The 21,101-nt window shown below is 40.2% G+C and overlaps 1 protein-coding gene across 7 annotated transcripts in view; it reads left to right on the top strand.

Annotated features, from left to right (window-relative positions):
- SH3KBP1 (SH3 domain containing kinase binding protein 1) overlaps window positions 1–21,101 on the top strand; it is a 238,457-nt gene that overhangs the window by 194,457 nt on the left and 22,899 nt on the right. For all 7 annotated transcript variants that reach the window (XM_087758628.1, XM_087758626.1, XM_087758627.1 and 4 more), the window contains 4 exons: window positions 5,262–5,363; window positions 9,770–9,821; window positions 13,736–13,816; window positions 16,925–17,087. In XM_087758628.1, coding sequence (XP_087614754.1) covers window positions 5,262–5,363; window positions 9,770–9,821; window positions 13,736–13,816; window positions 16,925–17,087 — 398 coding nt within the window. The remainder of the gene's footprint in view (window positions 1–5,261; window positions 5,364–9,769; window positions 9,822–13,735; window positions 13,817–16,924; window positions 17,088–21,101) is intronic.

Here is a 21,101-nt window from a genome sequence, read left to right on the forward strand (position 1 = left end):
ATATTTTCCCCTCTTATTCTTCATGTCAAGAAGAGGACTGGTGTTTTTTAGTTCACCTGTGTATACTCTTAAAATTGTTGGCAACATATTGACAAGAGCTGGTTGTGTTCTGGTTTTCTGGTAGTTACTAGTTCTCCCACGTTTACCCTTTCCTCTTACAATATTTTTCTGACTTAAGTAAGAATTCCAGCTCAGGTTGACATTTTAGTACCTTATATTTTGTGTAATATTTATTTCTTATAAAGTTTAAAAATTCCTCCTAAAAAATTCCTCAACCCCTGTCTTTCTCATCACTATGCTTTGTCCAATTCTTTACCCTAATACTTGTCACAAAATGAATGTTGCTAATAAATTCAGTGTATTGAGTTTATTATCACTTATTTGGGATCTGCTGAGCTTGGAATTAGAATAGATGTTGATTCTGCCATAGAAGAGCTTTTCAATCCTTCTTTCATTTTGCTGCTTCTCCCTCCCTTTACTTCATTCTCTAAAAAGTCATTTGAATTATTAAATTCATCAGAGGCAAGATTTTGGAACAAAACTACTTCACTTGAGGATAAAACCAAGATTTGTGTTTCAATGAGAAAATGCCAAAATTTCCCTCTAGGTTTTTGTTTTCTCTGTTTCATGAATCTGCCTCTGCCTGAGCAATGAAAAGAAGCTTGGCGACGTGAACTGACAGTGGATTTCTCTAAGGTATTTGATTGCACTGTCACTGCAATGAGTACAGGAGTATCGTCTCTGAGTCAAGCTTTGGTAGGAGCTGATTTTTACAGTAGCTAAATGTTGGCCCAGCTACCCCTTAACTCGCATGAAATCTAGTATCTGTCGAACACAATTTCTACTTTTTTGCCGTGTCTTACTTTTCAGTTTTGTGAATCTTTTGCTTTCCTTTTTTTTTCTTAAATTAAACTAAGATGCATTTTTGGTAATTGGAATATATTTTTTCATAGAACTTTTGGGATATTTCAGCATCTGATTTTTGTCTGTTTACATTGTTATGAGTCTGGCAGGATAACATGGAGGTAAAGCAGGGGTCCATTTGGTTTGTTAATAAATTTTGGAATATTGATACTGGATTGTAATAGCTTGACAGCTTTTGTATAAAATCTGCATTTTGAAATCACAGCCATTTTGCCAACCTTGAACTCGTGAAGATATATTAAAAAAAGACACTGATTAGAATTGCATGGCTGATGGGGATCTAGCTTTTGCTCAGTGTTCACAGGCAGCCACAAGGTTTTAATCATATTGCTTTGATTGCACTTCATAGTTATGTCATTTTTTAGTACTCGAGGCAGCTGTAACTCAGGTATCCTTGTATGGTGGTCTTCCTTGTGATGAAGACGTACCTGCCGCCAGCCTTGTACGTGGGCTTCCAGAGGTTGCTGAGGCACGGTGAGCCCACAGTTGTGGGTAGCAGGAGGGCGCCACCACTGAGATTCTTCACCAGATCTCATCTGTAGCTTTTAATTTTTGAGATCGCTTTCTATCCTTTTGCTCAGTGACACAGAAGCCTCCTCTGGCACATAAAGTAAGTGAGAAAATTAAAGAGAAACTGCCTAAAGATTTATTTACTGTATGAAAATCCTGCGTGGTGATTGGCTGCATAAACCTGAGAGACAAGCTGGAGAGGAGAAAAAAGCAAACCTGCAGCTGTTTGGGATTAATGAACGTGTAACACAAACAGCGTCTCCGTGAAAACAAATGAGCTTTATAAAACGCACTGAATACAAAATTCATGTGTGCTAATAAAATGAAGAAGCAGGAGTAAGATTTGTGCTACCCTAAGAGCTTAAAAAAGCATTCGACTTAAAAAGAATATATGCAACGTTGTGTATTGTTTAGTCAGGATTATTAGCTAGCACTAAGCTGTGCTATCAGTTGAAGCACAAGCTTTTCATCTCTGGAAGCTTGAATTATTCTTAATATTTTTCAAAATCTAAATTGGGTCATAAATGTTTTGGCAATTTCAGATGAGCAGCGTAGGGGGTGGAGGGCATTATAAAACACACCATGTGATAGAACAGTTGAGTGCACTGATTACTAGGCTGTGCAAGTAGATAGAGCCAAGTGGGAGGGCTCCTTCACATCAGGAATGAGGGGTGCTGGCTCTGCGGTAAGAGTAAAATTCTGCACAGTGCCTGCCCGTGCCATGCATGACTAGCTGATTATCTCAGTCCTTCATGGAGCCCTGCATTCTCTCAGCAGATATTTTGAAACCATCAGCTAGTCGAGGATCAGCCTTGTTCAATAACAAAGGCCTAACAGTCTAACAGAACTGGAAAGTATATGCTAAATAACTCCTGGGAAGGTTTAGGAAAGGTAAGTATCCTTGGTGAAGGCCACCATGATAAAGAGAAGGGAGAGAAACACAGATTGAGCATAAGGGAAAACGACCTGAAAAAGAATGAAAGGATTGTTCAGTGCCTGCATTTGTAAATCAGGAACACATCACATCAGAGTAAAATATTGAGATATGAAGGAAAAGAAAAAGCCCACACCCAAAACAGACATGATGCAAGAAACCAGGCTATTTAACTTGCATATTTAGTTAGCACCTACTCTGTCTCAGGACATGAGGTGGACTAAATAAGCTAAATAAAAAGCCTAGAACAGAAAAATAACTTAAACCCCAAACTGAGCATAAAACCGATGATCTTCTTTAATGCTAGTCTGTTTTCTCTCAAATATCATCCAATGTTTATGCATTATAACGTACAGAAAAATACCAGCAAGCACGGTCATTGTGGACAATATTTTTAAGACTCTTCTTGGTATTAAGTACACCTCATTAAGTTAACTTGCATTCTTCTGTCATTTCTGTAGCAGCTGAAACAAATGATTTCATGGAAATGTAACAACCATAAGGCCATTTTGCATGCATGTATTATCATGCAATCTTTTGTTGCCCATTCACATTCAGATTTTTTTAGTGGATCCTCTCCCCTATTTAAACTACTGTTTACTTCTTCTAGACAAAGAAATACTCATTTTCTCTTACTTTTTCCCCTCAGTACTTTTGTAGTTTGTGCAAGCTTTGTAAGCATTTCTCTTCAAAACTTGTCTAAATTGTGAGGGTGTGCTATGGTTCTTCCTAGGCAGAGGACGAAATGAAGATCAGAGTGGCTGTACTTTAAAGTCTTTGCTCATTTTGGATATTCACCTTGAAAAAAATTCAGATCTGTCTTTTAATGAATATTTAACATTCTATTCCCCTATACACATGACTACAACAGTGAATGATTTGAGCGTATGACATTTTTAATCCTAGAGCTTTTACATGTGCTGCACAACAGGTATGACTTCACAACCAAATTGTGTAGATAAACAGTGTTAAGGCATGCATTTTCACTCTGTTTTTAAAGCGATTTTCTCACAGCACAAGACCCCTTGGTCCAGTGCTGTTTCTGGAGGGACGTTACCTCATAGCATATATGAGGTTTGTAGAATTTGGCCTGTTTCATTTGCATCTGTCCAATTTTTTTAGCTTTGTTCTCTGTGAAAACCTATATAATTATTTAGTGCGTGTTGTTGCCTCTCCCTTTTTCCTAAACCTGCCTGCTCTTGCCTACTTTTCTTATATCCATACCCCTCTGTTCCTGCTTGTCCCTGTATTCTGGTGTTCCAGATGCACAGCTTTTTCGCTCGCTCTCACTTTACTGAAAAGCAAGAAGAGGCGAGTGATTGTAATGGGCCAGCTTTGTACATTATCATGCTTTTTTCCACAGCCCAGATAAAATCTTTACAGGAGAAGAACAACTAATTTCTGCAGCAGTAAGTGATGGACAATCCTTACTGCAGGATGACCTGGAACAGTGACCATGCCCCAGGCTAGAACTGTTAAACCTACATCAGTACCACCAAGTATTCAGAGAACACAGCTGCTAAATTTCAACCGTTCTCTTCTGAACAGTGGTGAAATGTGATTTTTTGAAAAGCAAAAGTACTTTGTTAAATCTGGGAGAGTTTCCACATGGTTGGATTAGAAATGTTAGAATAGGAGCATCCAACATGTTGAACTCGAGCAGTTCCAGTGTGGCTCTGCTACCAGGACAGCTGGATATACCTGGCACATGCAGACAGTTTGGTCAGTCCAGATCTGTAGCTGTGGAAGCAGTGATGCCACAGTGATTGCTTAAGGCTGGTGTTGCCAGATGATGTGGGATCCAAGCTGTAAACCCAACCCTGTTTAGCCCTGGCTGTCATAGAATGGGGGGATCCCTGGTGAGTTTTTGTCACGTCCAACCCATGCACTGTTTGTGGGATTTCCCTTTCCCTCCTGTCTCAGGTGGGTAATATTTATTGCATGGCTCTGAGCCACATGACGATCTAGGGCTACTGCTCAAGAGGATAGAAAGGTTGGTCAGCCTGGTGCTGAGCCAACTGCTAAAATTGGCTGGAATAGTTTCAAGACTGAGCATACGATGGGTGACTTTCCCATAATTGTGTTTTGGAAAACAGCTCAATTGGTTCAGCTACAGCTTTCAGAGAAGAAGAATGTGGAAAATCTCAACTGGAAGCGTTCCCTTTAGCAAACACAAAAATAAGTAAACATGGAGCTCACCATCCAGGACTTAACAATTTTAACCTTCTCTAAAATGGCTGTGGCTCCTGTTACTATTATTATTCATTACCAAAATAGCTAGACTATTTTTTTCATCATTTAGACTCACTGATATAGTAGTTCGCTTATTGCAAGCATTTAGCTGTTTGTTTTGCTACACACACTGCCTTGTGCTGCTCAAAAAGGCTCCAGAAAAAGGTGATGCTTGATATTTATCAGGTGTATAATGCCTTCTTAATTGGACTGTGATGAAATTTAATAATCTCAGAAGTAATTCTAATGTGCCAAGCTTTTCTTGAAAGTAGGGGAAATAAAGGAGCTTTTTAACCTCCTGGGATATATGATGTTTAATTAAGTTATTGTATCTTTTTGGAAAATGAAGTCAGAGAGAAGTAGTATCCAGTGTGCTCAAAATGCTTACTGGTTTAACAGATCAAATGGTGAAATAGTGTTTTGCTTTACACACAGACAAGCTCTTGAGCTCTTACAGCATGTTTATTGTAGCATATGGTAATGTAATGCAGGGTGATTACTGAAGTTTTTATCTGGCACATTACCCTGTTAACCTGGCACTCCAGTAAATTGTCATGTTCTAGCAAAAAGGCAGGACGCTATGCAAAAGAGCACTTCAGCACACCAATCTGTTCAGCGCACAAGCACATTGTGGTTTTCATTTTATTTTACTATTTTGTAGGATTGCATTGATGTGGGTTGGTGGGAAGGAGAACTCAACGGCAGACGAGGTGTGTTCCCAGATAACTTTGTCAAGCTTCTTCCTTCTGATTTTGAAAAAGAGGTAAGCAGCGTATTCTTTGATTTTTGCTTTAGAATACAGAATGAAAGTGGATTTGAAAGGAATTCTCTTTTGGATATGTGATTTTGAGAAAGTTTTACTTCTAACTTAATAACAAAAAAACATGAAAGAAAACGAATTTCTGGGTTACAAAGCATCCATGAAGAGAACGTGTGGCACTCAAAGCTGTATTATGGAGTTTCTTTGAAGGGTTCGATTGGCCCATCCAGTCAGTCCACCTCCACTGCGTTGCTCTGGAAGCCCTCTGTCCTGTGTCTTAAGTTTGAGAGAGAGAGGAACTGGAGGTCCCAGGGTAATGTGCTGAATCAGGTGATGCAATGATGCCCAGAACTGTTAACTTTTCTCCCTTGTTTTTGTGGTGGAATATGAAAACTTGGCATACCACCTGCATGCTGATTGACAGCAGTGAAGCACTCTTCCAGAATGAAAAGGGTGAAATTTTAACTGTAAGATTTGAAAGACAACAGTGAGCTTTTGGTATCTCAGAGGCATGTTTCTTTACCTCTCTCAGAATTATTAAAAAAGGTGGTGTAAAATCTATGCAGAAGCTTTTTCAGCTTCTATTTATTTGAAAGAGACAGTGTGGTTATTTGCCAAACAGTATTTAGAAATCCTGCAGCTTCCTGGAAGAAAGTAATGGATTACTTCCCCCAAAAGTCCGTTCCATTGTTAGGAACCTTTTCAGTCATCAGTGGGATATTATGAGCTTGCAATCAGGCTTTTGATGAGTATTTCACAGTGACAGTGTAAGCCTTCTGTGATAAAGCCAAGACTTACCGACACTCGGCTTCAATCTTTGGCAATAAAATTGGATGCCAGAGGCAAAAATTAAATAACTTGGAAAGCTTAATAAAGCAACTATTAAACAACTCACAAAAGCTAACATGATAATTATTGAAAATGAAGGTAGAAGAGCAGCAAAAACTGTGGGAGATGAAAACGCAATTCCATAGCAGAGCGGATATCCTGGCTTTAGGCCTAGTAATAAAAGAAGGTGATTTCCAGAAGAGGCAGAAATCATAAACCTTAAGACATAGTGATCCTATTATAGAAGAAAAAAATCTTTACTTTTATCCATTTTTTTGTGGTGAAATTTATTCAGTCTTTTTGAACTTGTAAATTATATATCTTTAAGTGTTTTTTTCTTTAGAGGACAATGAATATAACTTGTAGAATAAATTAAATATTCGGACACTTAGAAATTGCAGCTAGGTTTGCTGTACGTGTGGAGAATAAAATTGTATTCGTTTTTAAAATGGCACAGATCTGGCCACATGAGTAAGTAACTGATAGGACTATAGACTGTCTGTCTTTGCTTGAATCAGTGATAAAAGGGAAGGAAATGGATACTTTTCCAGTGGTTTTGTCAGGTATTTTCTGATGTGATCCAGAAACCTTGGATTCCATCCCATGGTCTGAAAGTATTTGTTGCAGTAGTTCTTCTGCTTGTTGAACAAAAGCTTGGGATCTTTTCCCATCTCCTTGTTCAGTCCTCAATTTTCCAATCCTGATTCTTTTCCACACATGGCTATTTGTCCCAGGCCTTTTCTATTCACTGCCTAGTCTCAGTCTCCACCTTTCAGGTGGTCTCAATTACAGGATTTTCCCCTGATTCTCACTACCTGAGTCTAAATCACCATCTGGATTTACTTTCTGTCCCTATACCGAATTTCTTTATCCAGCTTGTTTTCCTCTCCCCTCTCACTCTTTGTCCCTACTTTGTAGTTTTGTTCTCTTCTTGTCCAACCAATACTGGTTTCCTTTCTGTTGGCTTCACTTCTAGTCTGTCTCTCTCCATCACCTTCTCAGTTATCTCATCCAGCCACAGACCCTTGTAATTCCTCTTTGCTTCTCCATGTTTTCCTCAGCACTCTTAAGAGTGCCACTCCAGAATAAAACCCCAAATGTGTATATTATGCTGTTGGATCCTCAGCACCAACTATTTCACTCTGCAGCCATTATCAACCAAGCCCCCAGTTGCTATCACAAGACATTCACTGTCCCTGTCTTCTTTCCTTTCCACATTTTTCTGCACTTTTCTGCATTTAAGCCTTGAACCATGTTGCCTAAATTCTTGCAGAAGTGTCTCTGAGAGTATAAGGGACTCGCTGTTCATGGACAATGGCCCACGGCAGCCAGGCTAGAGATCATTCTGAGCTCCCGAGTTCTTGGCCACAGCTTTCTCAGGTTGATGACAGGAGGTGGTAGGAGAAGCCAGAGGCTTGCAGGATGGCAACTTCAGAGATTTAAGCTGTTAGGTTTACTCAGTCTGTGCAAAACCGGTATTTTTTTTTTCTCCAGAGATGAAGGCATTTGCTAGATTTGAGCAAGATCTCCCAGGAAGGGTGAGTGGCAAGGGCTCAGCCTTCACAGAAAACCTGCTCCCAGTCAACATTCAAACTAAGACTTGAGAGTTCTAGGGCAGAGGCTGAACTAATTACTGCAAGTGACCAAAACAATTGATCTTTCTTGAAAGTAGGTGAGCCATTTGACAGATATATAGGAAATAATAGGGGGAAAAAAATCAACATAAGTTTGATAGAAAATACCAACCTAAATGGTTGGTCGAAGCTTGGCAAAGCTATGCATATTTGGAAACATCATCTTATAGATAGTTCCACAAGACAATATACAGCGTTGCCTAGCCAGCAATGTGGTGACAGTGGTTGTGATCAAATCTGTAACAGAGGAAGTAAAGTCCTTCTCAGAAAAAAGGATGGACATATGAAGAAAACAATTATTAATTTTTACTTGGGCTTTATTCTCAATAATTTTGATTTATTTTTTTTTTAAGAGTAAGAGTTAAGGTAGGTCATTTGATCTGGCATGGTGCTCCATTTGCTTTTGTATTCATTCCAAGATATATATGGTGAATGCTGGTATGGTGTGTGTGTGTACACACACATCGACATGGAAGGAAAGCCACTCCTCCCCTAGTCTGCAGGTGAAGAGAAATAGTTCTGGCACTGATTCAGAATCATAGAATCGTTAAGGTTGGAAAAGACCCTGAAGATCGTCAAGTCCAACTGTTAACCTATCACTGCCAAGTGCACCACTAAACCATGTCCTCAAGCACCACTTCCCTGAGCAGCCTGTTCCAATGCCTGACTACCCTTTCAGTGAAGAAGTTTTTCCTAATACCCAACCTAAACTTCCCCTGGCGCAGCTTGAGGCCGTTTCCTCTTGTCCTGTCGCTTGTTACTAGGGAGAAGAGACCGACCCCCACCTGGCTACAACCTCCTTGCGGGTAGTTGGAGAGAGCAAGGTCTCCCCTCAGCCTCCTCTTCTCCAGGCTAAACAACCCCAGCTCCCTCAGCCGCTCCTCATAAGACTTGTGCTCTAGACCCTTCACCAGCTTCGTTGCCCTTCTTCAGACACGCTCCAGCACCTCAATGTCCTTCTTGTAGTGAGGGGCCCAAAACTGAACACAGTACTCGAGGTGCGGCCTCACCAGTGCCGAGTACAGGGGCACTGTCACCTCCCTGGTCCTGCTGGCCACACTATTCCTGATACAAGCCAGGATGCCATTGGCCCTCTTGGCCACCTGAGCACACTGCTGGCTCATGTTCAGGCAGCTGTCAACCAACATCCCCAGGTCCTTTTCTGCCAGGCAGCTCTCCAGCCACTCTTCCCCAAGCCTGTAGCGTTGCATGGGGTTGTTGTGACCCAAGTGCAGGACCCGGCACTTGGCCTTGTTGAACCTCATGCAGTTGGCCCTGGCCCAACGATCCAGCCTGTCCAGGTTTGGTGATCATGTTTCTCAGCCATACCATTACAGACCTATTAGGAAAATGGTCATAACAGAGAAGGTAAAAGTAAAAGTACAGATTGGTTGGAATAATTTATTTCATTTCACCAAACATCTAAAACTAATGACTCTTTTTCACACTTGGAGCTGTAAATGTATCACAGTGAGTGAATAAAATGTAACCTTTGCAACATTTCCTGTATTGTGCATTTTTGCCCCATTTATGAGTCTGAAAAAACACACTTCAGGTTTTGCCACATCGAGCTGTTTGTTTGTGTTTGTTTTTTCCAAAATGGGTTGGAATATTTACAAGATTAAATTTTAAATAAATAGGTTTCTTCTGTAAGCCAATGGTCATGTATTTCTCTAATCTTAAGGCATATAAACTGGACTTTTTTTTTCCCGTTAGCAGGACATTTCAATTGCAAAAGTAGAAAAATGTCATTTTATTTGTCAATGATATTTTCTCTCTTCAAATTCTTTTTAATGAAATTATTTCAGGGGAAGTATGTGACAGATCTGTAGTCTCAAGTCTTGTAATTATTAATGTTAAGCAATGTATGATTAACTCCAACCCTTGTATGAATGAGATTTACAGGCATTTTGAAGCAATCTGTTTTCTTTTGTTATTAAATTTTAGAGACCGAAGAAACCACCACCTCCATCAGCTCCTGTCATCAAACAGGGATCAGGTAAGGTGCAGCTGATTTTGTACAGCATGTGTCAGTGAGCCACATCTTAGTCTAAATTAAGTGTATTCAAATTTATATAGAATTCATCTGTATCAAAATTGATAAGCAGGAAGTGTCTAGACAGCAACTAATAAAGCAGAATCAAATTGTAAAAAGATGAGAACCCTGAAAGACTGTAGTGTGCTTTTTAAATGTATTGCAGGCAACCATCTGCACCATTTTAAAATAATGTATTTTGCCCCTTAAACATGTTAATTTGGAGCGAGCGTGATACTTCAGTTTTTAAAAGTTCTCCAGTTCTGTTCCTTGACTGAAGTTTGTTGTGTGCATGTCTTTGCAGTATAGGCCCAATATGTTGGGGTCTAATAACACCTGCAGGAGGAAACTGCATTTGCTTTACACCTACAGATCTGATTTATTCTAGAGATAAAGAGCTTTTTCGCATGTCTGTAAGATAGTGTCAGAGAACTTGGCTGTAATACAGTGGCCCCATCTGAGTTGCAATCTAAATCTTACAGATCTGCATGAATGCTGGAGCCGGCTGTCTGTCTCTAGGTTCTCTGCCATAGTTCGATTCTTGGTTTTCAATACTTTACAGCCATAAGTATAAAACTTAAAGGAGTTACCCTGAATCTGGTTACGTAGATAATGGTGCTGCAAATGTATTAAGGGGCTGATTATGTTTTCCAAATGGATGAGTGCTAGCAAAGCTGGTTTTGGAATCTGTTAGACTGAATTGTGTATAAATACTGAGAGCTGAAACAACTTTTATTTGTAGTTTTAAAACAAACTCTCAATACAAATTTACAGAAGTGCCTGGATGATTTATTTTTTTCTGTGCAACTTAGAAACAGTTAAAGTATCTACGCACTTGACAGTTCTGACCTCAGAAACCAAATTCCTGTTCCATTCATGTAAAATCACCGATCACAAGGCATGGGATGCTCTCAGAGTTTTCACTTGTATTGCAGTCATGCTGGAAACATGACTATGGCTGGAATTCTTTAATCCCTTAACTCCAGTTGGTTTGTTAAAATTCTGCAGCAGCACTACCGCTTCCCCCACTGTGGGCACACATTAAAAAAACAAATCAAACACATCCAATCTAGCCAGATTATTTTTCTTGTCACTGTGGTCTGTTCCAGCTTTCAGTGCTTTAAAAAGTAAATTTCCCTCTCCTAGAGTCTTGTTCTATCAATAGAAGATGTTGTTACACCAGTGTACAATTTACTGTGAATCAATAGGCTATAATTTAACTAGTTTGAATTTGTCAAGCAGTTTTTTGACTGCAGAATCATGGCTATAAATATTTGGTTTGCTTATTGACAGCCATGGTTTGTTCTTCACTCTGTCTTGAGACTCCTAAAAACAGATTTGATTTTATGATTAGTGAGTAACAGTGTCCAGAGAGAGCAGTATAACTTTGCCATCTAGTGGTGGTTGCATACTAAAGAATGTCTTAGTGGCAACTGACATTACAGCCTGACACGTGTTTTGGAAAAGCTCTATAAACCGTTATGTTTCTTTCAATTTATACTCCTATAATTAGAGAATAATGCTTTTAATATGTTTGTACCTGTTTGCATCCAATGCATTAGCTGTGTCATCATAGCAGGATAATGTGTCCATTTTCAGAAGGAAAAATGGATGCATAAGGGATGCAGACAATTTGATTAGGGCCATCTAAGTCTATGGCAAAGCCAAGGCTATTGCTGTTCTTTGTTTTCATACTCAGTCTTTGACAAGACCTGGCTGATTGTGCACAAGAGTTTCTTCTGATATGTATTTAGAGGTGAAAATCAGCCTATGTTTTTTACCATCCTGACATCCTCTACTTTGTCAAATTGTCACTCTACCGAGATAACATTGTATTTTACCACATCCCCATGTCAGGCCTTACTGTTGATAGTAGGTAACAATTTCCAGTAATGTTTCTGCATATTTAACCAGTCATAGTGTGATGAATAAATTGAGAACCGTCAGTTGCAGCCTAAATAATTAAATATCAGTATCTTCTGATGCAGAGCATAAAATCATAGCAGAGAATTAGAATTGGTCTTTGTAGTACAAGCGGTACATATGTAAAGGAGGTGTCTAGTTCGTATTATAGTATAGCTGGAACTTTGGCTGTATTTCCAAATTCTGCACAGCAGTAGACTGCCAGGGCCGTCTGTGCTGGGCTACTTTACAAAGTAAGGTGAAAACTGGAGAACCAAAGTTAGGAGGACGAGTCCCTTACATGGTCACTGAAAAGCAGCAGGCATTTCACCGGGTAGCTGGGATAAGCAATACAACTGTGTCTAGACTGGAGGATGGGAATACGCTGTCGAGTCCCTCTGGAAGCTGGTACGGAGTTCATCAGAGCTTCCTTGCAGGTGACCTTCTGCTGGCAGCTAAGGCAGGATCGTGGTGCCTGCCTGGGTACTGATTAATGTGGGGGTCACAACCCACGTAGGGAGTACACCTGAGCCTGGGAGCTCCTAAGTGTTTGTAGGCTCATTGCTTTAGACATGGCCTGAGAGTGTCCCTCTGTGTGGTAATGATGACTGTTAATCGTACTGTGATTAGGTATATAGGCTTGTGTCTCTTTTTTTCTTGAACACACTAGTATGTGCAAAATTATCAATATGTCGACTTGTGCTTTGCATAACTCGTGTTTAGAAAGGCTTTAGTTGGTTTCTAGCAACAGTTTCTCCTCTCAGGAGCGAAGTATTTTTCATAGAATCATTTAGGCTGGAAAAGACCCTTAAGATCATCAAGTCCAATGTAAAATGGCAATTCAGTATTATTTATTGACATTATTATTATTGACGTGATAAGTGATACAGTGTCGCCTGTCCAACAGCGCAATTATATAAAGAAACAATGGCCGGTGATCACCACTGATGAGCAATTTGCACAGATGAGTACTGATTTCTAGGAACCAGCTGCAGAAGAGGGTTGCAACAGCAGATTCAGAAAATGTAAATGTACTTGAGAACAGCTTACAATAGAATAGATTGAAGCAAAAAATTGCCCTGTGTTCCCTGCCCTGCCTCCTCTGCTTTTCTTGGATCTCATCTACTGTTATTTTTATTGAAATACTAATAGTGGTACCTAAAGCGGTTTTCAACACTGCTAAATTGAACTGGCATTAGCACCTAGTAGTTAGCCAATGCAGCAAAGCCAATATCCAGTAAAGCATTTCTTATAATACGGGGACTAGAAGATTGCATCTTGCATGTGCCAGGAAATTTTTGCACAATCTTCCCGTTGTTGGTGCCACAAGTTCCCATATTCCTTATAGCAACAGAAGTCAGTATGTCAGGGTCTCTAGTACCGAGGCAGAAGGCAGAGGCTTACACCTCCAGGCCAAAAGCTGTCAGTTAAAATAGTCATGCAGAATACTGTCGCTACTACTCTTCTCATCATTCTAATACGTGGAAGTGAACAGCTAGTTCTGGAGGTGAAAAAGAGGAGGGTTTTAATGTAGAATAAGCCCTGTATATTCATCTATAGTACGTATTCTCTTGGCAGAAATGCCCAATTAGTTGATTTATTCCTAATGATTCTCCATACTGTTGAACTGCTCTTCAGTTAAGTATGTCTACAATGGTAAAGGATCTGTCCACATTTAAAAATGTGTAGTTATTGAATTTTTTTTTTTTCACAGAATGGTCTGAGAGTGCCTGTTCTTTTGAGGTGCATGCTTTTGGAAACTGTGAACTTGACTGTGAAAACATAAACATCCAATTGCTTTTTTGTTGTCATGGTGTAAGGAAATACTTCAAACTAATTTTATGCTCAGTTTTAGCAAGACATTTTCAAATTGGAGAATGTAAAAAGCCTAAGAAATTGCAGTATTAAATCTTATGTGGCCGTATATGCTGGTTTGTTGGCTTGTTCAGAAGTCTAAATTTTCCTTTCTTTGACAGGTACCACAGATCGAAAGCATGAAATCAAAAAGGTACCTCCTGAAAGGCCAGAATGTCTTCCTAATCGAACAGAAGAAAAAGGTATGAAATGTGCTTTCCTGCCTGCTCTCTGCAGAGAGACAGGGGAAATGGAACTGATGCATATCCTCATTTCCCAGTCCCTGTTTTCATTAAGTGTATTGTTTGGATGTTAATTTCCCACTCTGATAGATCTGTGATGATACACATTTTGGAAAGGATCTCATTGTTGCTTTTGGGCTAAATTCAGGATATTCCATTGTACTAATCCAGAGCTGTTAAGTACTTGCAGCCTCAACTGAAGTCAAGGGCTCTCAATACATAAAATGCTGTCTAAAGCTCTGTGGTCAGTAAAGCCCAGGTCTCTGGTCGAGTGAGATACCCCAGATTAGTGTGTACTTTTTTCTTAATATCTACATGCCTTCGTTCTCTAGTTAAAAGCAGGGTTGGTGGTTTTCTTGCGTCACAGAGGGGTTTTGTGAAGATATAATCATTAATGGTTATGAATCACCCCATTATCATAGTCACAAAAGTCATAGGCCAGCCTGTGAAGAAATGAAAAAATTCTGTCTTCAAAGCCAGGTTTGAACAGCACAAGAAATGGGGCACAGTACCACAGAGAGCAGTGACAAGGAAATTAAACCTTTAATGGTTTCATTGCATCCATTGTGCATTCTGAATAGTTTGGGAAAAATAATTGCATTGATTCTCTAATTGAAGATGGTGTCAGGTTTCATACGTTTAAGTGGGCTGTTAGATTGTACAGTCAAGTTTGTTTATGGGATTTCTTAACTTTTAAGTATTCCAACTTGCAGTCTTTTAAAAGGCACGTGTATGCACATGACTAAATGTATAATATGCAGTTATAATTTAGTGCCAGAACACTCAGACTTTGCACCAGGATCTGTTTCTGGCTATAAGTCTTGGCGATCTGACAGGTGTTTTAGCACTTTCATCTCCGCATGTCTACTTTGGTTATGTGCACTACTTCTCATGGTTATCTTAGCAATAAAACCCTTTGCTTTCCATTTTTGGATTTACAGAGCCAACTGTCAAAATGATGAAGGAAGTTTAAATATGCTACTGTCCCAGGGTGTAAATATCTGTAACTTTTCTAAATGTTGAAAAGAGACTGTAGGAGTCATGCCTGCATTTCTGGAGTACGGGGAGTGGCAGGGATTGTTTGATGTGGTGTGGCAGCAGGGGTGGCACAGGAACGTTCTTTACGCTGTGTGTTGGTATGCTGCCTATCCCGTCCCTCATACATAGTTTAGATTCTTGGACACTGACGCAGTATAAATTGTCATAGGAGTAAGTGGGTAAAAATTACACAATACGCTGGAAAAGCTTCAGTGTTACAGAGGACCCAACAACTGCATCAACAACAACCCCAGGCAACGCTACAGGCTTGGGGAAGAGTGGCTGGAGAGCTGCCTGGCAGAAAAGGACCTGGGGGTGTTGGTTGACAGCCGCCTGAACATGAGCCAGCAGTGTGCTCAGGTGGCCAAGAGGGCCAGTGCCATCCTGGCTTGTATCAGGAATAGTGTGGCCAGCAGGACCAGGGAGGTGACAGTGCCCCTGTACTCGGCACTGGTGAGGCCGCACCTCGAGTACTGTGTTCAGTTTTGGGCCCCTCACTACAAGAAGGACATTGAGGTGCTGGAGCGTGTCCGAAGAAGGGCAACGAAGCTGGTGAAGGGTCTAGAGCACAAGTCCTATGAGGAGCGGCTGAGGGAGCTGGGGTTGTTTAGCCTGGAGAAGAGGAGGCTGAGGGGAGACCTTCTTGCTCTCTCCAACTACCCGCAAGGAGGTTGTAGCGAGGTGGGGGTCGGTCTCTTCTCCCTAGTAACAAGCGACAGGACAAGAGGAAACGGCCTCAAGCTGCGCCAGGGGAAGTTTAGATTGGATATCAGGAAAAATTTCTACATGGAGAGAGTGGTTAGGCATTGGAACAGGCTGCCCAGGGAAGTGGTACAGTCCCGGTCCCTGGAAGTATTCAAAAAAATGTGTGGATGTGGTGCTTAGGGACATGGTTTAGAGGTGGACCAGGCAGTTAGGTTAACAGGTTGGACTCGATCTCAGAGGTCCTTTCCAACCTTTATGACTCTATGAAAGTGTACTGAAAAAAGGTATATACCTGTGAACAACAGTCATTTACTGGACTATTCCAAATCTAATGTGTATTGTGTATTCCATAATCCCCTCAGACTGAAACCTAGAACCCATTAAGCAATACCCTGTAATATTCTCAATACCTCTTACATGTATACAGAGGTGTAATATTCACAACATATCGTAGACAGTGTTGTCAACGGAAGTGGGGTGTTGACATAGTAGGATACAGAATAATCAGGTTTTCTATGGTGTGGCAAATGTATTTACATGTTTGGTTTGTGTTATGAATTTAGAGCATATTGTTTACAAGAGTTATGCATGCGTATTGTACTTCACATACTCACAGGCATTGCATGTTTGGCATTGGATATAGTATTGTGGCACTTCCGAGCTATGCATAATCAGTTCTGCAAATGATCCACTTTTTCACTGGCAAGCTGAAAAATTCAGCTCTAAGTCTGTGCTTGAAAACCTAAATAAAAGGTCTGATTTTTCTGAGGGGTTTACACCCTGCCAAACATTGCTAAATTTTAATGCTTTTGTTTTCATTTAACTGTAGTTCACTTGAAGCACACTTTTCCCCTCCCCCCCCCGCCCCTGAAATGGTATTTCTCTGTTTGTTCAAGAGACGTTAAGGATATCCAACACAATTATCTCTGTGACCTTCTAACTTAATATTGTTTCATATTAGAATTTGATATAAGCTGTGCTCATGGGAAATTGTTCCGGTTTTTGCCATTCTTATTTTTTACTTTCAGAAATCAGTAAGTTACTAAAATAAAAAATAGCATTCCCATTCAGACACTGCACACACATTTCGGCCATGAGGAATTACAGGCAGAACAGTCAGGCAGGGCAAACAAATGGTTTGTGGTAAACCATATATTTCAGATAAAGAATGTTTTAGGACAGAAGTGGAAAGGAGATAAGCTTTTTCTTTGTATACAGTGTATCTACAGTTGAAGATTTCTTGTTTGATTGTAGGCTTTTGAGTGCAAATGAATTCCACTTAATAATATCCGTGTTCTTTTTTTTCTGGAAATAATTGATTTAAAGAAAGATCAGAGAGAGAGCAAAAACAGTTAGACTTGCAGAAGCCTTCCGTTCCTGCTATACCTCCGAAGAAACCTCGGCCACCCAAAGCAAACTCTGTGAATAGACCTGGTACCTTGCCCCCGAGACGACCAGAAAGACCAGTTGTGCCTGTGACTCATACAAGGTATCGTTTTTGCTCTGTCCAGTGCTTTTAGGATTAGTGGAAAAAACAGAGATTTAAAGAATTTAGATTTTACAGTTAATGTCACAATTAATTTCACAGTAAACTGTATTTAAAGAACAACAAAAAAAAAAAAAGAAAAACCTTCTAGTCATCTGGCTGGATCATAACTATCTTCTCAAGAATAACAGTCTTAGACTGTTCATTACTTCATGTCTACTGATGAACACACTGTTACTGAAACATCATAGTTTCCACCGCAGAATATGTGGGAAATATCTGCATCAGTGTGTTGTGCTGATGTTGACTTTCTTAGTTTACCTCAAATTATTCCAGCTTAGCCGGGGCACTAAGTCAGTGCAAAAGCTTGGATTGCACTGCGGAACAGCATTAGACAATGCACATTTCAAATACTGTCAGCTTGGTTTCAGTCTGTTTTCTTTGATCATTTTAGATCAATTCTTGGCAAAATACGTGTGACTTCATAGAATGTTCTCTAAGCTGGTGCCACTGCAGAACACTGCTGTCAAGTATTTATGCTCTGATGTTGGTTGTTATTCCATAGTTACATGATGCTCTTTATCAGAGGTGGTTACAGCCTTTGAGGAGCACTGGGAAATTGGACTTGCCAACACAACCCCATTTAATCTCTGCTAGAGCTTGGAAGAGCAGAGGTTGCAGAAATTAAAGACCTCGCCTGTAGTCCTAATCAAGTCTAGATGGCTACAGTAGTCATCAGCACCTGGCTTGTGCACTGTACACTTCCTTTATGCATAGTGGATAGAAATAGGTGAAAACCAGAAAAAAGCAGTTGCCTAAAATGGGCAAGCTGCACATCTTGCAGAAATACTAGAATATAGACATAGAAATAATTTTACTGTTGTACTGTTAGAAAAACTAGCTGCCATTGAACTACGGGAGTTCAAGTATACTAACGGTGAATTAAATACCAGAATGGAGTATAGGGTAGAGTGGAATAAAACAGAAATCCTAGACGTTGATTCCCCTCATTCCTCCACATATGGTTCATTAAAAAAATGCTCTCAGTGTGAAATCTGAGACACATAAAAAAACGGTGCCTGCCTTGTGCTGCCAGTTTCATCTGACTTTAAGTGCTTTGGCTGTGCATCTCTGAGAACTTACCCTTCTATCCAGGTGCTACTGCCACAACTTCTTTTGGACTTCTTGGCTTTGAACATGTTTGTCCCGTTGTTCCAAAATATAGTCCACACCTGCTGGTCACTTGGGCATGCTTGGAAAAGCAAGTATTTGCTACGACCTTTACATTTAGCTAAGTGGTGTCTTCTTGGCAAGACCAATACATACCCTAGTGTTCAGTTCACTGGCTAGGCATGCAGCGGGATAGCTATTCTTTTGTTCTATCCTTTGCCTGGAATATTTTAAACATATTATAAATATTTTAAACATTTAGAGTTGTGGAGGGGTGTTTTATTGCTCTTCTGTTTTCCTTTTTTCAAAGAACAAAATTGTATAAATAAACCATGCACTCTTAAAGATATTTCAGTTTTCATGTTAACAAAGTGAAAAAGCAGATCTAAACAGTAACCCTGTTATGTTCTTAATTGTGCAAACTCTGCTGTGTCTAGCACAGAAAAAAAAATGCTTTGCTCTTTTTATCTAATACCATTATATTTGAAAGAATTTTACTTGTAACAGTAGTTAGATTAAAACTTAGAAGGAAAGGTGACTTTTAAGGTGATGATGATGCATGTTCATGATCAGAGTGCTAGCAGTTTCCCTATTAATTACTTTTATCAGCTAATTCAAATTAATGGATATATCTCATATAGCTGTTCTGCCTGGTAAGCTCTAACCTGTAAGATTGTCTTATAGGAAGAGGGCGGAAAGTTCACATAATGAAATAATCCATGGAATAGACTTTGAATTACTTGAACGATTAAGAAATGTGAAACTTCAAATGGAAGCAGTCACTTCAATAAAGGCATTTTGTTTTTAAATCAGTTCAGTTTCATAAGATAGTAAATATTTTTAAGACCTGCTGGTATCCATTTCCAGAATCTGAAAAACCTAAGGCAATTAGAATAAAAACTGAATCAGCAGAATTTTTGCTTACCTGTCATAGTTTAACCCCAGTGGGCAGCTCAGCCCCATCCAGCTGCTCGCTCGCTCCCCCCAGGTGGGATGGGGGTGAGGATCGGAAGGGCAAAAGTGAGAAAAGTCATGGATTGAGATAAAGACAGTTAAACAGATAAAGCAAATGCTGCATGTGCAAGCAAAGCAAAATAGAGAATTCATTCACTACTTCTCATCGGCAAGCAGGTGTTCAGCCATCTCCAGGAAAGCAGGGCTCTATTATGTGGACCGGTTACTTGGGAAGACAAACGCCATCACTCCGAACCTCCCCCCCTTCCTTCTTCTTCCCCCAGCTTTATACGCTGAGCAGGACATCGTATGGTGTGGAATATCCCTTTGGCCAGTTGGGGTCAGCTGTCCCAGCCGTGTCCTCTCCCAGCTTCTTGTGCACCCCCAGCCTGCTCCCTCGCAGGGCAGTGTGAGAAACAGAGAAGGCCTTGACACTGTGTAAGCACTGCTGATCAACAGCTAAAACATCTGGGTGGTATCAACACTGTTTTGGTCACAAATCCAAAACATAGCACCATGCGAGCTGCTATAAAGAAAATTAACTCTATCCCTGCCAAAACCAGTACATGATCCTAGGGGGAAAAATTGCTGTAGTTATAAAGTGAGTCCCATGAGATTTCCATGGCTGCTGGTTAGCAGAAGAGGCTTTTTTCCTGTTCTGAGTAACTGGCTTGCATCTTATGCCTCTCACTGACTTTTTGTGGTGATGATTGTTTTTCCATTTAAATATAATCCTCCTTCCTTGGAGGCAGGTTAGGGCTTCAAGGGCAATAGCAGAGACAAAAACCATGTGGAACAGAACAGCTGTCAATTTGCTCCAAAGGCTTCACAGCTTATTTAGACATACCTGTGATTATACAAGTTGTTGATGAGTCAATTCTCTGGAGTAGGCAAGCCATAAAGACCTACAGAAAGTGCATTTTTACATTCAGTCTAAACCAATATGTGTCCATGCTGCTGCTAACAGGGGCAGGTTCCCTCTCCTGGCAGCCCATTCCTGCAGCCTCCCTTATGTTAGCACCAGCATTTGTGCAGCCGTTCAGCCATATGGGTCAGGGAGTTGCTCCAGATGGCAATTAATCAGTTTGCAGTGGGATTTCTATTAATGTGGGGTTTCTTTCAGGCTGATCATCTGTCTGATCAAGCTGACAGCCTATCTGCATGGGCATGAGCAGGGGGAGGGAGATGCTGTGACCAACAAGGAATGGCTCCACTCCTTTCACAACAGTATGGATGCAGATAGGCATAATAAGCCTGTTGATTCTTTTGACAACAGAGTTGAGTTTTTTTGTGGGGTTTATGTCATATACCTTGGTATCTATTATAGTCAGATGGTAAATGTTGTGATTTTCAGTCCTAAATCACACAATCCTAACAATCTCCTCCAAAACCGTACTCACACGTTTCCTAGAGCGCTTCCAACTCACATGGTGCTCTCAGTTTGCTGGGAAATACATGTGTGCAAAACAGAGTACGCATTCAGATGCTCATTGCCCTGTCAGCCAAGAAACTATGTTGCTTCTTGTAGATTTACAAATATATAAGCAATTTTTTAAGAAAAGTTAAAGACCAAGAGATAAGAAAACTAATTGATCAGGTAGATCACTTGGAGTATACCCTTATTTATCATCTTGCCAATTAATACATTTTTCTAGGAATGTGTTAAATTTCTTCTGTTTTCTTCCTGGTGCAGACTGCCTGCCATATTGACAGCTGTGTAGGACTAGTTTGTTTTCCAGGTCATAAACTGGTTGTCTATCTTTTTTAGTTCATACAAGACTTGTCACCCTACCGCAGTGTTTAACTGGATATATGTTCACTTAATCTGTGACTCCCTCCAGTTTTTAACACAATTTTTCAGGCTCTTTGTCACAGCCTCCCTGAAGTCCGAAA

Source organism: Nipponia nippon, unplaced genomic scaffold (assembly GCF_047370975.1).
Source record: "Nipponia nippon isolate SJK-2023a ecotype South Korea unplaced genomic scaffold, ASM4737097v1 scaffold_2, whole genome shotgun sequence".
Taxonomy (NCBI): domain Eukaryota; kingdom Metazoa; phylum Chordata; class Aves; order Pelecaniformes; family Threskiornithidae; genus Nipponia; species Nipponia nippon.